The sequence below is a fragment of the Archocentrus centrarchus genome, chromosome 5 (assembly GCF_007364275.1).
Source record: "Archocentrus centrarchus isolate MPI-CPG fArcCen1 chromosome 5, fArcCen1, whole genome shotgun sequence".
Taxonomy (NCBI): domain Eukaryota; kingdom Metazoa; phylum Chordata; class Actinopteri; order Cichliformes; family Cichlidae; genus Archocentrus; species Archocentrus centrarchus.
Window position 1 is genome coordinate 9515554 of NC_044350.1, and position 26227 is coordinate 9541780.

Consider the following 26227-nt stretch of genomic DNA (forward strand, 5'->3'; position numbering starts at 1 on the left):
ACAACATATTGATATTCACTCTAGTACACTAACAATGAGGTTATTAAATGAACATAATTTTTTTGTTTTTCCACAATTGTCAAAAGGGGAGAAGAACGAGTGAGAGAAAAGATGCTTAGATTACAGCCTCTCTCATTCTGCTTGTCTCTTTTAAGGTGTGTAATTGTTTGGAGGGAGCAGAAATGGATTGATCTATTTAGCCAGTGGAGCGGGTAATGCAGGTCTATGGTGGGCGAGTGCTTTGGAAGGTGCTCCCCAGCCTCGCTCTCACTGTGACTTCCACAAACAAAAGGGCCTGCCTTGTCTGCTGATACAGAACAGGCAATGAAGGGCTCCCTCTCTGAAAGACATAAAGAAAGAAAAGAAGAAACACGGGTGTCAGGCACTGGCTTTGCTTTGCTTCTTACTTTGAATGCCAATTTTTGTGAACGATGATGAAGTCTGTCTTTAGCTGAACATGTATGCACGCCTGTCTCATTGTGTTTCACTAGCACGTTTTAAGAAAAAATAAAAACCTATAGGTAGAATAAGATGACTAGGGAAAAAAAAAGAAAGAAAAAATAACAGTGCTGTGTTGTGAGTTTGCTGGCTTGTAGGGGAACAAATACAAATGAGGCAATTTGGCCTGAGAGGCAGGTGAATGAGGAATGTTGATTAAAAAAGAGAGCAGAGTGCAGGATAAAAGCCCTTTCATGTAGCCTGTGGGCTATGCTGTGTGCTGATAGCTGCTTCAACAAGATCCTCTGAGGGGGATCAGGACATCAAGTGGCCTCTGATAAGAAGCCACACAACGAAAAGGGAAGAGATCTGCCCGCCAGTCTCAGTTGTGCACACATGAGTGTACCCGTACAAACACAGACATATCAAACACATCAAACATGTGCGCGCATACACAACTAGGAGCACACACACATGGAGGAGCAAGTAGCATGTCACAGATTAGTGCCTAATGGGATTGGCAGACCGGTGCAAGGCACTGTAATCAAACCCACACAGTGGCCGATAGCAAAAAACAGGACATGGAACAAAGGAGGCAATGAAAGGAAGAAGGACTGATCCTGCCATTACACACTGATCACAGACAGCAGGGTTCTGCTAGGAGGCGGACCTGGCTCTGTGTGTGTGTGTGTTTCTACAGTGCGCCATGAATGTGATGCTACAATATGCTGTCTGCATATGTATGTTAACCCATCTGCCCACTAAACATTTTACTGATGCATGTGCTGCAGTTTCTGTAAAAAAAAAAAAAAAAATGCAGAAACTTGCTTATTATTTATGTGTGCGCTGCCTGCACTTGGTGATAAATATTTACAGTGGGTGGCGGTGCGATCAGTATTTGTGTCACGCCTGCCTAATCATGCACAGCATGTAAACACACACTCGATTATTTCGCACTGAGTATTTGGGTTAATGGGAAGTCATTGAACATGAGTTGGTCCCACTCCTACTGCCCAACACTCAAATGCATACAGTGATGTGAGAGAGACGTGAAAACATAGAAAAAAAAAAGAACAGCTTAAAAAAAGACTAACCTTTACAGAAGCAAGAATGCAGCTCAATTTCTGTTGACGCATCCTCTGCATTTTGCTTCCGGAAGCTAAAAAGGGGAGTATGGCTGGGTGTTCTGCAAAGAGAGGGTCAAGAAAAAAGGACACGTGTGTATTGGGTAGAAAAGCAGCTGCAGGCCTGACCTTTTTTGCGCTCTTCTCTTAAGATTTTGACATTAGACCAAAGCCATGTGAAAGTATTAGTTTTTCTCCTTTTGCGTGCAGAAATTAACAACCTCGATTTCTGCATTTCAAGACAATGAAAAAAAAATGTTTCCATGACGCTACAGTACTGCGCCGAAATCTTGAGCCAACGGTCATTTCTTTAAATGTTGCTAGGAAAATGGGAAATAGGTGCAGTGATTTATGTGCAAACATACATGGAAATACAGTATTTAAGGCAAAAATAGTTTGGGCGTTTGGGATCATTGTCATGCTGAAAAATGAAGCCGTTACCAATCAGATACTTTCCAGATGGTACTGCATGATGGATTGAAATCTGATGGTACCTTCCTGTATTCATAATTGCATCAATTTTAACAAGATTCCTTCCTCAAGAATGGCTTTTTTGACAGCCACCCTTCCACTGAGACCATTTCTGATGAGGCTTCAGTGAGAAGTAGATGGATCGACTGAAGGGTCAGATGCATCTCTAAGGTTCTGTGTCAGGTCCTTGCTGGATTTTTTTCTATTTCATAAGGACATGACTTTCAGGTACTGCTTATCTGCTGTAGATAGTTTTTTATGTCTGCCACTTCTTTGTTTGTCTGCCAATTGTCCAGTTATTCAGATTTTTTTTAAGGACACACTGAACATCATGTTGAGACATGCCAAGTTTTTGGCTAATGGGTCATTCCATCTCAAATCTACGTGGGCCTTCTACTCGCACATCTTCGATTTGCCTAAAAATGTTATGATCCAAAGTTTGGATATATAATGATTGCTGTGAAATTCTAGTTTCATATGTGACCTGATCTGGCAAAATTAGTTGCAAGTGGCAGAGGCTAGTTCTTAGCCAAATAACGTGAAATCAGCGCTGTATTGTGAGTTATTTCCAGGTTTGCTCTTGTTAGCAACAAGGGGGAGATCGCTTACATGTTTTGGGTGCTGTTTTGAGTGATGACATCACTGGTGGCCAGTGTTATCATTAAAATCATTAAAATTACTTTGGACCTGGAAATGACCAGCAATACAGCGCTGATTTTGCATGTTATTTGTCTAAGAATTAGCCCCTGCCACTTGCGACTCATTCTGTTGGATCAGGTCACAAATGTCAAGTACTTTAAATATTTTTTCACACTTTGAAATTTGAACCAGTGTTTGAAAATGAATGCTTTTGAAATTTGAAATTTTCACTGGCCTTTCTTACCACCAGAATGAATCACAGTATATGAAAATGCTGTAAAAATTCAATGATTTGAGATGGAATGATCCTAATAATACTTTAGGACTCATGTTGTTGGTGCAAAAATATAAACTGTGCTATCTTTGGCATTTTCCATAGTTTCAACTAAAGAAATGGGTAGAAATTCTATGCATTTGCAAAAGGCTGCTAGTAAGAAAATACCTAAAGATACAATTTCTAATCAGTTCTTTGCTAAGTTGTCTGTTATGTGTATACATGACACTGGTTCATCCCTGAGTTAGGTGTCTTTTTTATACTTGAGTGGTTTTGTTTCAACAAACCAATAAAATGGCTGGGTACAAGGACTGCACTAAGAATTAGTGAAAAATCAGCCAATATCCAAAGAACAGCCTGGAGAACTATTGCTCGGGACCACTTTAAAGAAAAAACTGGCTCCTTTGAAGCAAAATACAAAGAAATGAGGGGCGGCGTTGAGACCTTTGCACAGTACTGTACATAAGACAATCATCATATTAAATGGGAACTTTCTTCACATTGTACACTGGGCTGAATTGATACTTATAGATGCATTCTAAAGAGTAAACCAAGTACTGCACCTTACCTTGAGAGGCTGGCAAGACCCCATTCGATCAACTTCTCTCTGAAAATTTTAAGCCTGCGGTGGCTGCGAGGGGCCTCTCTGAAAGCTTTATGTCTGTCTGCTGGCACATAAATCTACAGAACAACCTTGGGAAGCCCCATGACGTCTAGCCTTCACTGGCTGTTCCCTGTTTCCCTACCATCACATTAGCCTATGCTTCTATTCAAAGTCATTGTCACCAAGCACTAGAAGGGAGAGAGGGGGTCAATTAAGTGAATACAAATCAGGTGATCAACTTGTCACAGTGCTGGACTGCTGGCTTCCAGGACTAAACTCTCTGCATTATTTTTGCATACTGCAATCGAAGTGAGTAGACAAAGCTGAAAAGGCAGTGGAGAAGCAGAGCAGCCATTAACTTTATGTCTTTGACAAGTGTGGCCTGAGGCAGATCCCACCTGTTTGTTTACCGCCTGCTTTATATTTATTTATTTTTGACTACTATGGGCCATTAGATAGGTTGCTTACGCTGAGCAGAACCAACCTTGTTATAGAGATGGCATGGCTTTCGGATGAATTTCTTTTCAGTGCTATTGCAGCACATTTACATGGGTTTGAAAATGTGTGTTTCAATGTAAGCAGGAGGAGACAGTTGACAGAAAATTCAAGTTTTAAGTTCAAGCACAAAGATTAAACTTAAAGACATTTGGGTATTTGCAACACCCTGTGTGGAAATGGTGTATGTATGGTGTGGTTTTATGGTTAAGCGTGCATGTCTACAAAGTACGTAAAGAACAAACACACGCATATATAGTATATGTGGAACTGCTTCTGTGTATCAGGAGAGTATGTGTGTGCATGCTGATGGATCCAGTTGAACTTAAGTGTGTGTGATTTCTCACCCTTGTGGTCTTGATCTTGTTCCCAGAGGAGCACATCCATCCGGAGTTGTCAGGCAGAGTCTTACACTCTTCTCCCTCCAGACACGGCTCCATCTCACACCACCATTTCCCAATTACAATGGACGCTGTGAAAGACGAGCACAGATTCATAACAAAGCCACTCCCAAACTGAACTTCCCTTCCCACACAAGACATGAAATACAGAAATACAGAAAGATAAAACAACATTTAAGATGTTCCCAATTTATTTGTGCTCGCAAGTGTTCCACTTTAGCGCAGGCGTTACTGCTGTTTCCCTCTGCTCTTTGCTCTCTGTTTCAATGTATGCATTTCTGCTTCATGGTGTGAACCATGTGTAAAGCCCCATCAACACACACACACACACAGTTAAAATGACTAATCAAAAATAGTTGTTCTCAAGGCTGCATTTTTCAAATAAACATGAAAATATACAGTAACATACAATTTAAAAACAAAGATTAGCGTTCAAAATGTGGGCAGAATCACATATGCAGAAATCTCCCACACAAACATATTTAGTGTACATACACAGGCAGACTTGTGAGCGCTTACACACAAGCAGCCACACACTATATTACGGGCATCTCCAGAGGAACATCCAGCAGTGTCTCTAAATTAATGTTTTACCTCCTCTTTGGCCTCAGAGCAATTGCATCGTTGCTGCACGGGTACTTTAGCTGTTGACAATAATGTCTTATATCAACAGAAATTAATCATTATTTTGTTTTGATATAGCTACATTGCATGTAGGGGAGCAATCTCATTTTTAATCAAAACTAATTGCCTCTCATTACATCGACTGAATTCTTCCTCCAGCTATTTGACAAAAGCAAATATGTTCTCATCTTCATATCAAGATGTCTCTCCCTCCCTCCTTTCTCCAATCATTTGTGCCTTTCTTTCTTTGTGTGTCTGCAGGTACATGCATGTGTTCTTTTTTTAATCCAAAGGTATATTTGAGATGTTAAACACACTTTAGAACACAGTTTATTCATCCCATAAGAAAATATTTTAATGTAGTGATTAAAAAAAACTGCTGCTTCTTTGAATTACTGTAACTTCAGTCCCTATATTTTTATACTTGCACACCACCCTTCTCTTGAGTGTTTCATAGCCTGTGCGTCATTGAGTATTATTGTGCTCATGCCACTGATACCTGCCAACAAACTGCCATATGCAATGCAACTAAAAATACAACTAAAAATATCAGTTATTCATTTTCAAATATAGCTCATTTTTATCTACGTTTCCAGATTAAAACCTTCCTGGTTCTCCCAAATATCAAACAAACTGCATAAATGTGTTTCTCACTCAGAAGCTTCATATCCCTTTTTGAACTTGTTGTTGATGGTTACACAAATAACTCTAGGTCTCTCGAACTTGTGCTCAGGCTCAGCTGTTGCTTCCTCTGCCTGCGCTTTATACATCATTGGTGTCTGATTACTCTACACTTTACAACCAATCAGAATCCAGAATGTTTAAATGGCCATCATGCGAAGCTGCTTGTTTATAGAGTTTATTTTTCTTTTATTGGTGAATAATGAAATCCCAAGTATTTGGTATGATTTGATTAATTGAAATGGGTTTTTATAACACAACACAACAAACAAATCAATGCATCATCAAATATCAGAAACAGCCGTGGCTAGCATAGTTTACATTCAGCTGATCTGTACTTTTGTACTATTTTTGTCTTTTTAATTTTTAAAATCCACTCTAGGTTCTCACTTACAATTAGTCTGAGTGGGAACGGATCTTCAAGTTACAGTAAATCTCAGCACAAATCAAAACCAGTCTTTCAAAGTCAAGCTGTGATTCATTTATTAACCATGAAGCTCGGGAAAAAAACCCAAACTTGTTGTTTTTTTTAACACTCCTCCGTTAGAGCTTTTTGACAGAAAAAGTGAAAACTTCAAAGCAGGTTTTCAGATGATAAGTGATCTCTTGTCCCAACAGAATTTTTGCAGCATGCAGTGTGTTTTCCTAAATTTACTCTTTAAAGAGCATCTTTCCTTTTATCTTGTTGACACAAAAACGACGTGAAGGTCAACTTATTGGGTAAGCGAAATGAGTTAAAAGTCGCATCATTTCATTTTTCCAAACCTTTTTTCTCAACCATTTGGAAAAATACTTTTTACCCTCCAGCATGTGTTGCCAAGGTTACAGACCAACCACCAATCAATTGTGAGCATGAGCAACATGCCGTCTCTACCTGATGGAAGAAGACTGTTAAAGTGCCGTCCCTCACAGCACAGAGTGTGCAGTTCAGTGTGAGCCGATGCACATGAGCGCACGCGCACACGCACACACACACACACACACACACACACACACACACACACACACACACACACACACACACACACACACACACACACACACACACACACACACACACCAGAGAGACTGGACCACTGCTATCCCCACTGCTGCTCAGCAAACTCGCCATGTTTTGTTATTTCCTCCTTCATTTTTTCCCTCCATGAGCCCCAAGAATACTAAATACAGGAATGAGAGCATCCACTAACCAGCTCTGAATGTGCCTTTTGGCTTCCCCCATGGCTGCTTAACTTATACACTGATTCCATGTTCCTGGCTTTCTCCATGTGTGACATATTTCCCACATTTCATTGTGTTTACATTGACCTGTTCTAGATGCCAAACTATAACTATGCAGGAAGCTAAGTTGCAAATCAGGACTAGGCTTGAGGAGATGTGTTTAATCAGCTCATCAGTGATGATGATGTGCCGTGCTGTTGCTAGTCCTGAGTGAGTGGGAACCAAGAAGTTGTTTTTCAATATACCAGCAACCGAAGAGGATTTATAGCCAACAATGTGAATGCTGAGTTCACTTGAAGTTGGAGAATGGTAAAGGAGTACCTGCAAAACAAAAATCAATTCCTTTAAACTGAACCAGAAAAAAAAAAAAACAAGAAAAGGGAGAAGGCAAAAACGAAGGCAGGAGATTAAAAAGCTGCCTCACATGAGAGCTGCTTAGCATGAAAGTTGAATGTTATTTACTGTACTACAGCAGTGAATTCACTTTCTTTCATGCCCTGAAATGCTTCTACATAAAGTAGAGAAGTCTAAATAAAACCTGCATTATATGCATCAGGGTTTATTTATTTATTATTTATTTATTTTACAATTATTCATTCCTCACTCTTTTCATTTCATTTAGGGGCAGCTGTGGCTCAGAAGGTCAGTGGTTTGATCCCTGGCTATCCTTGGGCAAAATACTCAACCCCAAGTTGGCCCTGATGGAATGGAGTGTGTGTGTGTGTGTGTGTGTGTGTGTGTGTGTGTGTGTGTGTGTGTGTGTGTGTGTGTGTGTGTGTGTGTGAATCTTAGAAAAAGTACTTGAAGGCATTAAATAAAATTCTATGTGAATAGGTGAATGAAGCTTGAAGAAGAAAGCCATTTGATTCAATTCAATTCAATTTTATTTATATAGTCACCTCAAGATGCTTTATATTGTAAGGTAAAAACCCGATAATAATTACAGAGAAAACCCAACAATCAAAACAACCCCCGATAAGCAAGTATTTGACGACAGTGAGAAGGAAAAACTCCACTTTAACAGGCAGTCATCTGCTGTGACCGGTTGAGTACACAGCTAGAGCAGAAAAGTCGTCCATTTCATTCACAACTACTGTAAAAATTTGATGCAGTGTTTCTAATTAGGGAAGAGCCATAATTCTAGCTGACTGTTCACACCTCTTTCTTGTTGATTGTTAATTTCTTTGTAATGGTTTTGTAGTCTGTTTCAGTAATTATGTTGAAGTGCATTTAACATTTTGTTTGAAGCATTTTAATGAGTCAATAACAATCTGTAGTTTGATCAGATCATTTACAGTACTGTACAAGAGTCTCGAGCCATCCCTCATTTCTTTATATTTGGCTTCCAAGGAGCCAGACTTTCTTGTTCTTCTTAAAGTGGTCTTTACAAAGAGCAATAGTTCTTTGGGTTTTTTTATTTGGACATTGTCTGCTTTTTCTTAACGAAGGTAAGCTGAGAGGAAAAGCTGAGGTATGCAAGATTACACAAGAACTGGACTCAAAATCAGTGGCAACAGGCTTTTGAAAATTTTGGTTCAAGTTGTCTTCAATATGTATGGAGGAGGTCAGGAGAAAGGTCCAACAGTGAGTGTCTACAGCTGCATTTCAGTCAGCAGTGTTGGCGATCTTGTAAAAACTGATGGAATTATGAATGCAGAAAGTAGCATGAAATTTTGATCCACCATTGAATCCCATGTGGAAAACATCTGATTGGTAACAACTTCACTTTTCAGCACAACAATGATCCCAAACACACTGCCAATGCAGTTAAATTATACCTGAATAGAAAAACACTCAGTGAGTCAAACTATCACCTCAACATTACTGAAGCAGTGTGGGATCATCTTGACAGACAACAGAACAAAAGGCAGCCAATGTCCAAAGAAGAGCTTTGAATGTCCTTCAAGAAGCCTGGAGAGCGATTCCTGAAGACTACTTAAAGAAATGACAAGAGAGCTGCCAAAGAGAAGAATAAAGTGGTTACATTGACTTTTCAAGCTTGTTAGAGGTGTACAAACTCTGTTTTGCTTTATAAACTGTGTTCCCATGTATGTTATGCATGTTTCAATAAACTGTTTCACCTATTTCCCATTTTCCTAGCAATATAAAGAAATAAAGGGTGGCTCAAAGTACTGTATATTATTGACCTCTCCTTCCACCTTCTGTTTCTTTGTGTGTTAGTTGCTTCATTATAAGATCTTCTAACTTTCTTAAAATGACCCTTACTTGTTTTAGATTGAACGTATTGAAACTACTGTACACATAAAAGCCCACATGTGTACATACTGAACATGGACATAGTCAGTGAGATATCTATTTTTACTCTGAAAGGCCCCTTTGACTCAGTATTTTTTTATATTATTACATTACAAACATCATTCTGCACATTAAACTTCCACCGGGACCTTCCATACTGATACTGAAAATTTGTTTGTGCTCACTTAAGTCTCATTTTAACACACAATCACGGTTCAACATGCGGCATATTGAAACCTTCAGTGACGAGTACAGTGAAACTGAACACAGAGATCTGACATTCTTGTGTCTATCACTGTGTTTAACACCCATATCCGCACAGAGTGTCCAAGTATCAAAATGCTCAAGCCACAGAGAAAAGGACATAATTATATTCAGACACTGTGGCTGTAAATTTGCCATCAAGCTTTCTGCAAAGTTATCATGTGACTATGTAGTTACTGTCGACAACCAGAGCCAACCCATACCCACTGTCCAACCTTGAGTCCACAATTATTATGTTCCCCAAGAGCTGCTACTGTTAACTCTAAAATTGATATTTATTTATTTTTTTGATAAAGCTTATAGGTGACCCTAAACCTACTGCAAGTCATTAAATTTTATCTTTTTTAAACCGCGTTTTTCCTGTCTATGTTCTCCTTTTATTCTCTTCTCTTTCACCCCCCCACCCCCACCCACCCCCATTCGGTCATGGCAGATGGCTGCCCCTCCCTGAGCCTGGTTCTGCTGGAGGCTTCTTCCTGTTAAAAGGGAGTTTTTTTCCTTCCCACTGTTGCTCAGTACTTGCTCATTGGGGACTGCCTGATTGTCAAGGTTTTCTCTCTAATGTTGTTGGGTCTTTCTCTTACAATATAAAGTGCCATAGACTAACTTTTGTTGTGAGAATGAATTAAATTGAACTGAATTGAGATGAGATGAGCTATGCAGAAATTCTAATGCTGAGGGGCAAATGTAAATTCAGAAACCTTTAAGACTGATTTTAAACAACTGAAGACAGGATATTCTTGATTTGCAAGCTAAACTCATTGGACTTTCTGCTAGCCATTTACACCTGTGAGCTCCTTTCCTACTCCCGTCTCAATTATTGTAGCTCACTTTTCACGTGAATCTTTATTATTATTATTATTATTACTATTATTATTATTATTATTACTGCTACTCTTTGCTCACATCTATTACTGTAAAATTCCCAGCACAGCTGTTCCAATATAGTCCTACATATAGGTTTCTGCTTCTAAATGTCACACAGTGGAAACAAACCAAAGGGGAGATGAACATTTTCCTATATGGAGAAGAGGAGAGACCAAGTTTGTATTTACAGTCACCAACAACTGCTTCATATTCTAACTTTAAGTATCCATTGCTTTTCTTTAGCTTCAAAATAAATTATTCAGCCAGAGAGAGTGCTCAAAAATATCAGCATCCAGAAATTGTAAACTGAAGCAATGCTGCAGAGCTGCTTTAAAAAAAAAACAAACAAACAAAAAACACTGTTATAGTTATTCCACAGCACAGACCACCTGATGTGCCCATCTCTTTAAAAAAAATGCACTTTATCATAATCTTAATTAACATCTTGACAGCATCCCATCTTGCGATAAAAGTAAAAAAAAATTAATGAGCAGTGACTATGAAATACATCTTATTAACATTCATGCTCTGATTTATTATTGCCTTCAGTATCTTTTTTTTTTTTTTTTACTGTATGGGAATGACAGTAGGCCCAAGAAAACCTGAAAAGCACTCTTAATGACATACCTTACAACAGCCACACAAAGAAAAAAACAGACAGTGTCAAGCCTAATGGGAATACAGGCACTACATGTACATGGCTGTACACCGGCCAGGACATCTGGCTTTGACCTTGACCAATGAAAAAGAGGAATCTCTGGGCTGGGATCCATGCATCACTCTCTGGTGACTACTGACCTCCAACAGTCGTTTTACTTAACTGCTCTCTATGCAGTCATCAGCATAGAGGGTATAACCTTTGTTCCTACATCAGCAAACTTTACTCCTCGTTTGTGATGGCCGGGGACTGGAGGAGGAGGAGGAGGGAGGGGCTTATGCTGGACCACTGTCCTAAATCATCCTTGGGGCCACCCATTAATTTTCAGGTCCATCTGTTTACAAGATGAAGGCGCTCAATGTGATTTAAAGCACCAATGCAAATTAAAACCATCCTCACATATTATCATAAAATAGTTGCATTAGAATGTCAGAGATAACAGCTGGGCCTCCAATAATCAGCACACTGGAAGGTTGTTTGATTCAAGATGTCAGCCATGTAGCAAGCTGGAGTCTTTAGCTTTGATAGACAAACAACTGAGAATGGGACTTGAATTGATTGAAAAACATGAAGCGATGGACCTTTTTACAAGTGCATCTGTCAGATCACTGTAAGCGGGTTCTGTGATGGATTGAACTTGCTGACACGTCCCTGCCAGGTAGCAGAATGTTTGAACACCTTGACGAATGAGGAAGAGAATTGATCTCTGTCGGTGTCAAAATGTGAATACGTGTCTGTGGGTTCAATGAATAGTTAATGTTTTTTTTTTTTTTTTCTACTTGCTTGGTAGACTTTTAAATTAATCACAGCAAAAGCGATAGCTTTCCAGTGATGTCAAGTGTTCTTTCCCCTCCAGATGTGTCACTTAAATAACCTTCAATCAAAATCTGGAGCAGAGACCAATTAGGCTTTAAATTCTCACACCATTTTGTGGGGTTGCGTCTGCAGTTTGGGCTGCATGATCTGTCTCACCATCGCATGATGTTATAACTATAAATGGCTTCATTTCTTTTCCTTTACTGAGTCTTTCCGATATTTTTCTGTGTGTGCACGTGTGTGTTTTCCCGTTTAACTAAGTTCCCACCAGTGCTCTTCAAGTGCCTTAAATATTCAGTTATTAACAAAACAAATGTCCAATCAGTCATCCATTCATATAATCATGCAGGCAAGCAAACAGTCAATCAAATTATCCCTCGCTCACTTTGAAAGTATTAAGAGGACCTGCTTTCATCCTAATGAGACGGCGCTATAAATGCAAGGATTTTGCAGCAGTAAAGTACTGGAAGGGTCACAGGAGCATGAAACAAATGAAGCAAATGTATAATTATGGAAGGACTGAGACTTGAACCCCTGAACCTGAGGTCAGCTTCAGATAGTCATTATTCTGCATTAATCTTTGCCCCCCTTTGAAAGGAGAGAGCCAAGATTTGATTAGCTATTCAGAAAATATTGTTTAGCTTTCTAATCACAGCTTTTCTGAATTTCTGAATTTGTAATGGACACCCTGGCACATGAGCACCTGCACACCAAAAAAGTCCAGGGTTTCCATGTTTTTATTTTCAGCATGGATTTTAAAATTCAAATTCATTCTCATAAATGCCACAAACTGTTGTTCTATGATGGGACTCAGTTTCACCACTGAAGTGAAACTGGAATGCACAATTATACATGCAAACAAAAGGTTAACGCAAAACTACTGACAATTGTTGGGCCAGTATAACAAAACTACTCCAAATATTATATAATTGGCATTATATTATAGTAACTTCAAGTTATTATTATTACTATAACTATTGTACAAGCAATGCAGTTTCTAAATATTTCATGAGTGTGTCTGTGTCTTCCTTTTGAGTATCAATGATTGAGTGTAACTTCATGTTTGTGTATGTGAATGTCTACATTTTTATTTACTCTAGTATCCACTGCAGCTCCCACACAGCTGACACAGATCTGCTGTGGGTCCCTTCTCCCTCAGCTCATGGAAGACTTGTTACTCCGGCAGTGAGACCAAGAAAGGAGGTGCCGTGTTGCTTGAAAAACTGAGAGAAGTGGTTGGAGGAGGAAGAAAACTAAGGTGACCTTTCAACCCCAACTCAGGGTCAGAGCCTTTCCTGGCAGGTTACAGGTTACAGTCTAATCACATCATCAGTGCTGTGAGAGCTCAGTGGGATGTGATAACAATGGAGGAGAAAATGTTCTTCACAATCATTATCTTCAGCTTTTCCAAAAAAACATCTTTTCCTGACCCAGCAGGATTTCAGTGTTTGTTAGTCTCGCCTTATGTCTGCTTGTGTGTGTACTATAATATATATATCTTTTTGTTGTACAGTACACTCTAATATGCTCCTTCTGTCCATCCCCTCAGGCTCTATCTGCAGAAGGTTTGTATCTTGGCAACTACATACAATACAGTAGCAGGGGGTCTGTGGAAAAGAGAGACCTGAACTCTGGGAGCTGAGATTTTATAACTTTGGACTTAGGACTTTGCTGTTTTTGGGTGTCATCAGGTTGGACTGTCCTGTCCACGCAACAAAGTGCTGTAGTCAGTACTGACTACTATGTTTTTTTACCCTGACAAAATTAATATAAGGACACTCTTTGCCAACATGGATGTACTCTGTTTGAAAAACAACCACCATCCTGTTGGTAATGATAACAGCCCTGCTTGTGAGAAGATGATATCTTACAGTACCATAACGACTGTAGTGTATGAATGTATATATATATATGGCTGTATATAGCATTGGTTTTTCATAGATATTATGTTCATTTCATCATCCCCCTGTGAATGTGATATGTTCTGCGTTTGCAATTGTTTCACGTTCAATGTACAGTACCTATATGTACTGTACATATATTGATTTCCTTTAAATGTCTCTTTTAAGATTACGGGTTAAATGTGTATGTTTTTTGGTGTTTATCACTGGCCATACCAGCATTACAGTATTCCACATAAACATCAGACCCAAAGTTTACAGGTTAGGTTTTGTTTGTCTTTCAAACTGAACAGGTTTCTGTGTATCTTGCAAAGAAGATGAATAAATGTCATTGTTACATGTATATATCATCCTGTTGTTAAGACTTAATGAACAAACAAAATTTTGTGATCTGACTATACACAGTGGTATAAAGAAGATATTAAGAATAACAAGATAAGTTAACCATACATGTCTGTGCCACACATGAGCAAAGCAAAAAAGTGTGATTTACAGACTATCAAACTGTCCGTGTTAATCTAATGTGTTTATAACATTCTGATTTTATTCAATTCACAAGCAAAGTATAAAAAAAAAAAAAAGAAAGAAAGAAAAACCTGCAGCACTTACTGTCCCTCCCCTCAAGTAGTGCCCCGCAGGATGTAGCTCAAATGTACCATGACAACCTGTTATGCTCGACTCTACGCGCCTGCAGCCAAACAGAAGGGTTCATTCCCCACCAGTGATCAGCAGCGAGCGGGCATCTGCGTGCGTCTCCTGCTGAATGAGTTTACTGCTACAACAGCGACATGACAATACACGCGTATGCATAATTAGGCGTCAGCATGCATGTGTTTATTAAATGAGTGCATATGTATGTGTGTGTGCCAGTGCTGTGGCTGAGGGCTTACTTGTCTCATACACGGGGATAAAAGCACTGGTGCAGTGATGAGCGCCTAATCTGAGTGCATGTGATTGGTCCGGTGAGGCTGGAGAGATATGAGCGTTTGACTTGTTAAAAGGGATGTTCTTCACTTGGAGCTTCGCTGGCCCTGACATAACTGGGACATAATTCTCCTTGTCAAAACTAATAATCAATTCCCACTATGAAGATAATCTGACAGTAGACCCCCAGTGAGGATGACGCAAGCTGTCCTCACTTCCCCACATATTAATAACAGCCAAAACAGTTACCAGTAGCAACTGAAATAACCCCATGTAGCCTGTCTCCACAAGTCAATAAACACTTGACAATGGGACTGATCTTCACTGTGGGCTTTGATGTTGGAGTTTGATGCTAATGACCAATAATACAGCAACCAAGGAGACTGCTTATTTCTCCAAATTTGGCTAAAGATAAGGACGCGTTCATTCCTCTGGGCTCTGTATGTGTGTCCAAACCAAATGACCTCTAAAGATTTTGACTTATTATATCAGAGCACTGGTTATTCTTTTTATATATTAGTATGTTTTTTCTTTCTTTTTTTTTTTTTTTTTGGATATATAACCTGTGTATGGTACAGTGGCAGCAGGTGTCCCCCAGGGGGTGGCAAGATGAGCAGCATCGTTCCTCAACTGGATGGAACATTAATAACATGAGGACCCGGGGAGAAAGCTCCATCTGGGCCAGGCTGGTGCAATGCTGAAGGGACAGGCCACTGACTCCATAAGTCTATAATCCCTCACATAGCGCAATGGAGGCCCGCCGGGGTTAAGTTGACAAACACGCAACTTTCAGGTGTAGCTTTTCTAGATAATCAAAACCCTTGAACGAAATGACCTCCTTCTTCCTGTGTTACGCTCAATAAATAAATAAATAAATAAATGCGTAATTTAATGATGTTTGTTTGGAGGACCTGACACTTCTGACTGCAAATGAGCTCTTATGAATAATCACATAATTATTTTGTATGCCCTTCAGTCTTTATCCCTCGGTGGGTGTTAAATAAATAACAAAAAGCCAGATTCACTTTCAAGCAGGTGAAAATTATCCAAGTAGGGAGGCGAGGCAAGATAAAGGAAGTCAAATTATTAAAAGGTCAGGTCACTATAACTCAAAAGGGGCAGCGGTGCTCAATATTGCAGCGGTGCTGCTCAGTGACCTGTCATTTCCATTTTTATCACCACCTCTTCTGTAAGTGCTTGTTAATCAATACACTAACAACAAGGATTCACTGTAGGAGCCTGAAGCACAGAGGCATGAAGTGTTTACACCAGGCCATATTTCTTCACCCCTGCGTCTCAATCTATACTTTTTAAAACAAAAATTGTATCTTGGTCCAACTTTGGTTAAAAACTTCTTTGGATTTTTTTTTTCATCTCAGTGTAAAAAAAAAAAAAAAAAAAAAAAAATCCATGAAGCTAGATTCACCTTTTAGACTGCGTTCACTAACATTTTTTATCTTAAGATCTATGGGGTAATTTGCAGTAGCAGGTAACGAAAGGTCTCAGTCTGACATTAAGGTTTCCAGGTTTTGCACATTGCAGGCCATGGACAGGGAAAAAAAAAGAAAGACAGAATCTGCATTAATATAAAATGATTGCCTTGTCTGTGCGATGCTGCAGAGGAGTGGTTCCATTTCATATTCAAAGATCTTTCTGAGCTTCAGCTGTGGCTGACTAACCTTGTGAAGCCCACTGTCCATGCTTGTCTGGCCCCCTCATGTAATATCTCATAATGAAGATATTTTGGTGTCACTTCTTTGAGAGAGGGCGGATGGATGACTTTGATCTTAGCTGAAGGTGAAGGTGAAAAGATCGAAACTGCGGAGCTATAAATGAGCTATGTGGAATCAAGGGGCATCGCAGTTCTGTCTCAGCAGACGTGTGATTTCCTGTCAGCTTTTTCCACTTTTTTCCTCCATGGAGCTGCCTATGCCTGATTGTTTTTCTCAGCTGAGGTAATTCAAGTGCACTAGCCTGAAGCGTCCCTGACTCGTGTTTATTAGTTATTCATTTCCGTGAGTCTGAGACGCCTTGGGCAATGTGATCTGCAACGTTCTCCCTATTCTGCGGGCCAACTGGATCATCGTCTAACTCCTGTGATGCCCAGCAGCACAGCACTACTGGGTTCTTCACAGTTAAACATACTTTCACCACGTGAAACATCACAGAGAGAAACTGTGTTTGAATATACTGTGCGCCTTGGTCTGAAGTGCTTATTAAAGCCTGTGAAGTACTTATGAAACAATTCAGTCAGATGTCAGATGTTAAATTTCACCTTTGAAAATTTTTGAATGTGTAAGTAAAGTTCAGTAGCAGAAGTTTGCAACATCTTTACTTAAGTAATAATAGAAATATAATTTAAAAAATTCATTATTTGCAGAAACCTTGTATTTATCCTTTTATCTCAGTAAAAGTACAGAACTTTTATCAGTCGACCATTTACCTCCTCTGATGTGGTGTAGTATAAAGTAGCAGAACTGCATCTCGAAAGTTGAATTCCATGTGAAATTTCTAACTTTTAATCTGACATAATTCTGTGAACTAAATTTGTTCATCTCCTAATTTAGCTAAAATAGACTGTGGAATTATTTCTAGTATAAAAAAAATGATATTTTCCCCAGAAAATAATGCAAATACTTGTCACGGTCCTGGGTCACTGACCCAGCGTTTTCTGTTTTTGACCCTTAAATTCTGTTTCTTTATACCTCTGTTTGGTTCTTAGTTTCTTTTGGTTTGCAGCTCTGACTTTATCTTAGTTCCTCATGTTATGTTAGTTCCCTTATCCAGTCTGTCCTTGCCTTGACTCTGTGTTTACCTGTCTGTCCTTGTGTCAGTTCAGAGGTGTGACTTTGTCTGTGTTGTCACTTCCTGTCTTATTTTGATAGTGCCTTGTATCGTGAAATTCTTAGTTTGTTCTGTTGGCCCCATCTAGTTCTGTTAGTGAGTTTCAAGCAATAAAACTGAATTTAACTTTAATTCTGTTTTTGAGTCCTGCATTGTGGGTCCATCTCCTGCCTGCTGCACAGCCCACCCTTACAATACCGCAAAAATGAAGCCGATCTAGTGAGCTAGCTGAGGCAGGCAACTCAAGCTGCACTGTCATGCATATTAACATGCCTCACTCTTCCCATGCCACATCCTCCCAACTTGGCAGTCTATTTAAGCTGCAGAATTTCCCTCCCTCTGACGTGTCAGTCCTGCACCTGCCCTGCATCACTGCCTGCTGTTTCAACTCTAGCCTAGCATCCAGCTGTTGGCTAAGGGGTTTGTTTACTCATCACTCTCTGTTTGCATCATATTTGTATTCTGCTGCTGTAATAAAGCCGTCCTTTTAAATGTGAACTGTGCGACTGAAATGGCACACATGCAGGACACATGCCTTCTGTGTTGTTATTGCACGTTGTCTCCAGATGTAATTATACTGGGATAGCACAGGTAGTATATTGGTTAGAGCAGGTATCAGACAGACAAAGGTTTTCTCTCAGACCAACATTTAGTAATAAATAGTCAGCAGCAGCACTACTTTAATACACATTAGATGCTCTCACCATCCACACAGGAGGGTTTGTTGCGTGTCGTCCCGGCCACTTTCCCCGGTAAACAGGAGCACTTGACTGTCTGAGAGCGCTCCTCAATACGATTCTTGTTACAGCATCGGTGGGCAGCAATCACCTCACACGTACCACCCTCTGCACAGAGACAAACAGACACACCGTCAGTAAATGTGAGACATTAATGAGGAACATTTAACAGAAAATTATCTGAAGCAACCATAGAAGCTCTTGTAAATTGTCATTAACTGACTGCATTTTTAGCTTAAAATCGCACACCAGAAACAATAATGTGAATAAAAGATCAACTTGGGGATATCATGTGTGGCAAGCTGCAGTACAATCACTGGGTACTTACACTGTAAGTATATGAAGCAAATTAGCCCTCAAGGCATCTCAATAATGTCATCTAATTGCCTCTCACTTGGTGCTGGCTGTTCTCACTTCATACCAATCAGCACATGATTGACTCTGATGACTGTGCCAATACAATAATAAGCAATACCGCACTAAAGCATTAATTCCAAAGTATAGGTGACATCAGTCAGACCAACTGCTGTACAATAGGTCCCAGTCTGACAAAGGAGAATGTCTGTGGAAAGAGAAGCTGATAAGCAGCAATAGAGGTAGTAGGTCAAAATAACAATGGGGAGGCTGAAGGGGTGATGGAGCTGAGGGACATCCTGAAATGAGTGAGACAGACAGAAAGAGAAAGCTAGAGGACAAGGTGTGTCTGGCTACCAGGGACCTGGCATGCCAGTGAGTAATGAGAGAGCCACTGGAAGTGCCCCCTTCACACAATTATAAAGCGTGGGGCTAATGCAGCCAGCGGAGCTGCAGGAGAGAGGCCCTCCATCACTGCTCTCCCTTTTCCTTACGCCCCAGGAAAAACTCTTTATCTTCTTTTGACAGGCACCACAACAGACACCAGCGTCCAGCAATTAAACTGGAGCTCATCCCAGGACAAGGGGAGAGGAGAGTTTAACTTATTCTATCCAACACACAGAATAGAAAGAGTGCTAAAAAGGGAGGCAGACAGCCAAATGCCACATTTAATCTTGTCTGTGCATTATTTTAGTGGGCTTTACTAAGTTTTAAAGAGGACATCCTGCTGCGTTCAGACAATGCACTTGCTTCTTCTGCGGCATGACAATAACCGGTGCGTCTGTCTCTGGCTGGGCTGGTTGTGCAAATGTTTGAAATGGCTCGGGTCATGAATTACAGAACTGAGTTCCCAGCAGCCTAGATGAGTTTGGCAACAGTTTTCTTCTCCCATTCCCATCAATGTCTGCCTTGGCCAGACCAAAGGCCGATGAGTTCTGGATTAAAAGGCAAACATTTGCAGTCCTGCTGGACTGTGCTGTCGTGCAGAATTAATGTCACTCTCTCTGTGCTTCTTGTCTTGATATTTCTAGGCAGGAGGAAGCAGAACACAGACTATAAAAGTGAGGAGAACAATCCCTCGAGTATGCTAAAACCCCAATCCCCACAATATGTTGCCTTGTTGAATATTTTACCAGGAGTTTCCCGACCTGCAGACTTACTTTTAAGTCCAAGCAGATCACTAGATAAGTGAGGATTTTATGTTGCATTATAGAATACAGAATTGGATGAATCCCCACAGCAAATTTCAATACATGATCTGCAGGTTAGCACTACCAGGCTTTAACTGGCAAACATATGACAAAGTACAACCCAAAGCAAACTCCATCATATTCACATCTCTTACTTGAATGTGATGAGATTTATCCCGATCTGTGTCTTTGGATTTAGTTCAGTGGGAGTACAGCTAAAATTCTGTGCTGCTCCACTTCATGATATTGCTAGGTACAGTTTTATTTAATCATAGAAATGTGTACTTTCTGGGGCTCTCACAAAAGTCGAAAAGCAATGAGGAGGGAAAACAATCTGAATCAAAAAATAGCACAACATCAAGGACAGCCATGAGCTTGCATGGCCAGAGGCCTGTACTATAAAGCAGAATTTGGGTTTACTGAGGTAACTTCAGGATTAACTCTGGGTTTTCAGTATTATGAAAGCAGTTTACTTCTTATCGGTGTACATCGCCATGATAACTTATGCTGCGGACCAAACCTGCTCCAGAGCAGATTATGTTGTAGATAAGGGATTAACAGGTACAAAATCACCACCTAAGGACCAATCACGTCTCCAGCAAACAGCATCATCATTCCTGGAAGCTCATTCCTAGCAAGAGGGTCTAAAGGATCTACAGTTTTTGTCTTTCCCTGATTAGAGCCAGTAATAAATGTAGATCATTAGTTTGCCACAATATTCCTTGTTTTTTTTTTTTTCATCTTGGCTGCAAACAAAGTTACAACAAATTCATTGTTCTGTAAATGTTAATATATAATTGTAAAGCAGAGCACCTATTTGTCCTTTTTTGTCTCTAATTCAAATTTTGCACATAGACTCGACCTTTGAATTTTGTTTTTTTATTCTTCAGTATTTATTCTGTACTTGTTCTGTTAAACACCAATGGGTCTGCACAGAAAGAATGATTAAACTTGTGGGCCTGTTTACAATTATAATCTATCAGATTCAATCTGATGACCACCTCTGTGTGGCCAATTATCCTGAGTGCCAAGTGAAGCCAGATAACTGAGAGATATCCTGAGTATGTTGAACTTAGTTTGTAGCGCACACAGTACAGCAGAGCTTTAGTCACATAACTAAAGATAACTGTAATTTCCCCATTGTGGGACTAATAAAGGTATTCGTATTCGTATAACGAGGTTATGAAGGCAACTATTGGGATTTACACTATGTTACTATTTAGCTGACTAAACAGAACCAAAATGAACCAACAAATTCCCGGCTTGGATTAAACAACAGTTAACTTCAGGTCAACTTCAGTGATGCGATGTCTGCCTGTCTAAATGTTGTAAGTTGTCTGAGATCATCGTAGACTAGTAATAATCTTGTACACTTGGTTTTTAATGTGGGCAATGCCGCGTGATCAGATTTCTACATTTTGTCTCTTCAGAAAAGTTAAGCCCTGGACAGATGTTGAAAGGAATCACCTTGACAGCTGTTTCAGCATGAGGGCAGGATGTACTAGGAATATTTGCCCAATCAATCACTTGTTAAGTTATATTTACTCAGACAAGAGCTGAGCAATATAAATTCACTGCATTGAAAATCCATAGTGTTAAGACGTTTTTGTCTCTCCCAGTTGTTTTTGCACCTTCTGTAAAAGAAATGAAAAAGCAATAGTCGTCTGGAAGGACAGTGCTATTACTGTGAGGGGGTCTTTTGGTACAGAAAATATAGTATGACTGGCAAAATGATCAGCAATACAGAGAAATTACAGGATTGACAGGATAAAGTTTGTAAAGCCAAAAACCAAAAGAAAAGAGACAAACAAAAAAACAATAATGTGGACATAAATGATGTTTAGCAGAAATACGGCTGTGTGGTTCAGACCTCTGAAAGAATACAACACATTTAGTGTTTCATATTTACCACATTCATTTCTGTGAATACTCCCTGAACATACTCAACAAATATCCCTAACAAACACACAAACACATTGTGGCGTGTGTGTCTAGCATGGGGTGAGTTCCAACAATCCGCCAGGTCGACATTAAGCATGATCACTACGAACCATCTGGTATGTGGAGGAGAGAGCAGCTTCATTACTCTTCTGGGCCAGTCACTAGTGCCACTTAGACGACAAATGGCCACTTGGACAAGCCATATTGCCATTCAGGTAACTAAGAGCTCAGAGTGAGGTTAACGACCATCTATTATCTATATGGCTTGTGTGTTTATGCATATCTTGTGCGGTATTTCATAGCAGATTTATTCTGCTCATGTGCACGGCAGTAATCAGCGCGCATTCTGGTGCGATATGGGATCAGAACGACTTAAAACATGACTGTGGGTTTGATGGATGCAGTGCTTGGAGCATGTCAGGCAACTAAAGGGGTTAAAACAAACTGCGAAGATGGAGTGGGTGGCTGTGCACTTTAGCCTTTGGTGAGGGAAGGTGAAGGGTATCGATGGGACCATTGACTGGTCATTTTTCTCTCAGCAGCCTACAGTGACAGCAGTCATTAAATGAGTGGATGAGGTGATTATGTTTAAGGAAATCAATGCTTCATTGTTTTCAGCTTAGCCCAATGGCCAATTAGGAGGTGTTAATGAAGGAAGGCTGTAAATAGATATGAGAAGAAAGAATGGGAGGGTGAGATAAGAAGCCATGCATCATATACATAAGTTTTTGATTTTTTTCTCTGGATATGAAAGTTTGTTTGTGGAAACAGCTCTGAAGTTAGCTATAAAAGAACTTCGTACAGATATACAGTTTAAATGTCAGAACATCAAATATTCTTTTCAGTGAGTTGAGACACCGACTCCTACTGAGAGTCCTTTGCTACAGGTTGTGTGTAGCCTTAATAAGTGCCTTTAAGAACATTTGGCGCATGATGTTGTGTTAATCAAGCCTAAATCTTTTCATTAGGCCAGATTAATTCTGAGGCTTGTGTAAAGTTGCTGTAAAGGAAATAAATACACAAGTAAAAACAGGGCAAAACTGACTTCCTACGTATTTCCTGCAGAAACGGACTGTGGATTGCATCATCCGTCACGCAGCATAGAATTATTCGTCACAGATGATGAAGATCACATATGAGAGATTGCAATTATGTCACTGATTGACTAATTAATAATTGTAGATTTTAAGTTCTACTTTATTGGTTATAGTTCATGTTTAATTTCACAAGAGAAAAGACTCCAAGGATGGGTACTCTGCTTAAAACAGATGGTTAAGCTCTAGCATGGCTGGATGATATAGACCAAAAATCAAATTTTTGGTCTATATCATCCAGCCATGCTAGAGCTTAACCATCTGTTTAAGCTCTAGCATGGCTGGATGATATAGACCAAAAATCAAATTTTTGGTCTATATCATCCAGCCATGCTAGAGCTTAACCATCTGTTTAAGCTCTAGCATGGCTGGATGATATAGACCAAAAATCAAATTTTTTTAAATTTTAGGCTGAATGGCAATACATTATATATCTATATAAATATAAATCTTGACAGTAACATTAGCTTTGAGTACATACAGACAGCTTTCATTTTACGGTGTTCAAAGTGAATTATTTTTGGCCTGGCATTTGCAGCTGTGGTATGTACAACATAGGGTTAGAAGCAGCTGAAAATGTCTACATGTCTAAGCTTTTTGAGCAGGTGGTGTTGAAAATTACGCTCATCAGGTTTTTACATGAAAGGTTAATGCACTTACAGAACCAAGTGTAGGTGTGTCACAGCGGGGAGCACAGAGGTGCGGACCCAAAGGCAGGACGTTGGAGGCAGGCTCATGTTGCCTCAAAACTCACAGCAAAACACAAAAGAAAATGAACAAATAACAGAAACTGATACAAGAGGACATGAAACACAAAAATAAGTCTTCTGAATGAATGAATGAATTCAGGGATAAACACAGAAAGACAAAGGGAAACACAGAGGGAGCTGAACATCAACAACAAACTCCACGAAACACTAAACAGCAGCTAAAACTCAAATTCAACAAGAACTAAAGCTCAAGATACGGGATATGATGAAATCAGGATTCAAAACCTAAATCTAACGACAATCAAAAACTAAGAACACTGGATCAGTGATGAAAGTAAACAACAACCAATAATCATTCAGTTAAATAATCGTCTTTTCCAGCCGCTCAGTGTGTGCCCAACAGATGAGGGAGGGTGCCACAGATGACACCAAAAGGTGGCAGATATCCATATCATTCTAACGTGATGAGCCTGTATCGAATAAACACTTTAAACTCTGCCATAAAATTTTACACACACTGCAGTTTATGGCATTGTTGACAGAAAAACATTTGGAGTGCTTCCACTTACAGATGCTGTGCGTTTATGCTGTTCTTTACCAATGACATGGTTTTGCTGCGCGTCCGACCTTTAAAGTGCGAACAATTTGCAAGTAATTAAACCGAGCTTTTCACTTTATTAAATAGTCTTTAGCGGTGCGGACCTGTAACACGTTTCCCCGTGCCACATCAGATGTAGAGCAGGAAGCGGGCTTGCATGCAAACGAGGGCTTTACGGAAGAAATGCAACATCAGACTATGTGGGTATACTGTAAATGGTATTTCCTCATGTTACCTTGTGTTTTAAAAGTATTTTCATATACTTTATAAAGTCAACCTAAAATCAAGGCTTAAAAAGGAGGCACAACTTTGAATGTTTTAAACCCACGTGATTACCATCTTGCTGTGCATATTCTCAAGGTCACAGTGGCATGACAGCTTATTTTGCAACACCGAAAGGCTTCAAGTTCACAGTAAGCGACAGTTGCTTTTTATATTCAGAGTGACAAAGAAAGCTGGCAACTGACAGTCTTTTGATCACACTGAATTGGAAATTTTGTGACAGAAAAATGCAGGTACTTGTAACAATGTCCCCGCCAGATTTAAAAAAAGCAAAACAAAAAAAACACAAAACAAACCTCTTCACACTACACCTTTGCTCAGTTTCAGTTTGACAACCATCATCTATGCAGTAGCAAAGAGCAGCAATTACTGGCTCACCATCAGCAAGCATTTCTGTCACCTCCTCTCTCGTGATGTCTCTCTTACACTGCTTTTCTCACTGCTACAGTTATTAAGTAATAACATACGGCCCAGTGAAGGGACACAACAGTCCCTTAAGCTTCTCAAGGACTCGTCATAACAACTTAATCAGTGCACTCTTGCCTCTTCGGCTTGCGTGCCGGAGCGCCTCTTTTGTTTTGTCAAGCAGGTGTTGCATCAACGACAATCCTGAACATTTCTTTCTTCTCAGCTCTTTCCTTTTTCTGAGCTTGCTGCTGTTCGCTGGTGCTTCGAGGTAGCTGACAGCTATCCACCGTCTTAGAACTTTTAATTGTCAATTTACATCTCAGGTGGCAGAAGGAATTATGGTTCCCATTGTCAGTAAATAAATGTAGATGCATGTAGAACAAAAATGTAAATTTGAGACTCAGTTCTTATTTATGAAGCAGAGTTGAGAGCTGCATTTCAAATTAGTGCTGAAAATGATGTACATTTGGAGGACAAATTGAGACTGTCACAGTTGCCTTTTTTTTTTTTTTTTTAACTAGTGAACAAAGTTTCCTTGTACTATGAGCCAGAGAAGTCAATTCAAACCCCCGCAAAGTTTTATTAAGCAGCAGATTGGTTGCTGAGTTGGTTTATTTCTGTCAACTTTTCTTTCAGTTGAATCATGCATAATGGAAAAATAACCCTCTTCTTTTCCTTCTGATGCACAGTTTTCAATCAGTTGCATTTCATTAGATTTAAAAGTTGTCAAACGTGTTCAAAATGTAAAAGTTCTGCTTTGTTTGTCTTGATTTGTTTTATGTTCATTAGTAAAGGAAAAATGAGTCTATTAATGACTTGTTTCAAGAAGCAAAAGCATTAAAGTGGCTGTGGGCCAGCTGTCCCTCTGCATATATGTTTAATGATGCTTGGCAGAATTTCTTTTCATTGCTTAAACATCAAGTTTAGTTTACTTAGGGTAATGTTTAAACGCACTATAAAATACTGTCAAGTGTATTTCAAATGGAGGCCTAAGAGGCAGTGCCATGGAACAATTTATGTCCTTCCTTTGGACAAGGAAAAAGGAAGGAAAACCCTCATTTATTCCAAGTAAAATGAACCGTGTGTGAAAAAGATATAATTGGCAGTGAACTGGACTTCACTGCAATAGTTTCATGATGCAGTATCACTTTTGTGATGCCTCGGCTGTCTGAATCACACCTTATGAAACATGGAAATGATATGCTGGGTGGTCTGTCATGACGTAGTCTGAGTTTTTTTGGCCTCACAATCACAGTTCCTCAGTTCCTCAGCAGTATGTTGCAGATTGTGCTGTGTAGGGGCACTGAGAATGGTGCATAGCTGCACAATCTAACTATTTCCAAGGAGATAGCAGCTAAATTTATATGAGGCATGGTTTTTACTTTTTATAGGCACAGTCATGGAACCATCT

The 26227-nt window shown here is 39.6% G+C and overlaps 1 protein-coding gene across 3 annotated transcripts in view; it reads right to left on the bottom strand.

Annotated features, from left to right (window-relative positions):
• tafa1b (TAFA chemokine like family member 1b) overlaps positions 1–26227 on the bottom strand; it is a 112256-nt gene that overhangs the window by 5190 nt on the left and 80839 nt on the right. Inside the window, exons 3-6 of one of the 3 annotated variants that reach the window (XM_030729590.1) lie at positions 18207–18347; positions 4393–4517; positions 1533–1624; positions 164–340 (exon numbers count right to left, since the gene is read on the bottom strand). In XM_030729590.1, the coding sequence (XP_030585450.1) occupies positions 1598–1624; positions 4393–4517; positions 18207–18347 (293 nt within the window). In that variant the 3' untranslated portion in view covers positions 164–340; positions 1533–1597. Of the gene's footprint in view, positions 1–163; positions 341–1532; positions 1625–4392; positions 4518–18206; positions 18348–26227 lie in introns of those variants that run through there. The other 2 variants (XM_030729591.1, XM_030729592.1) reach the window with 2 other exon arrangements.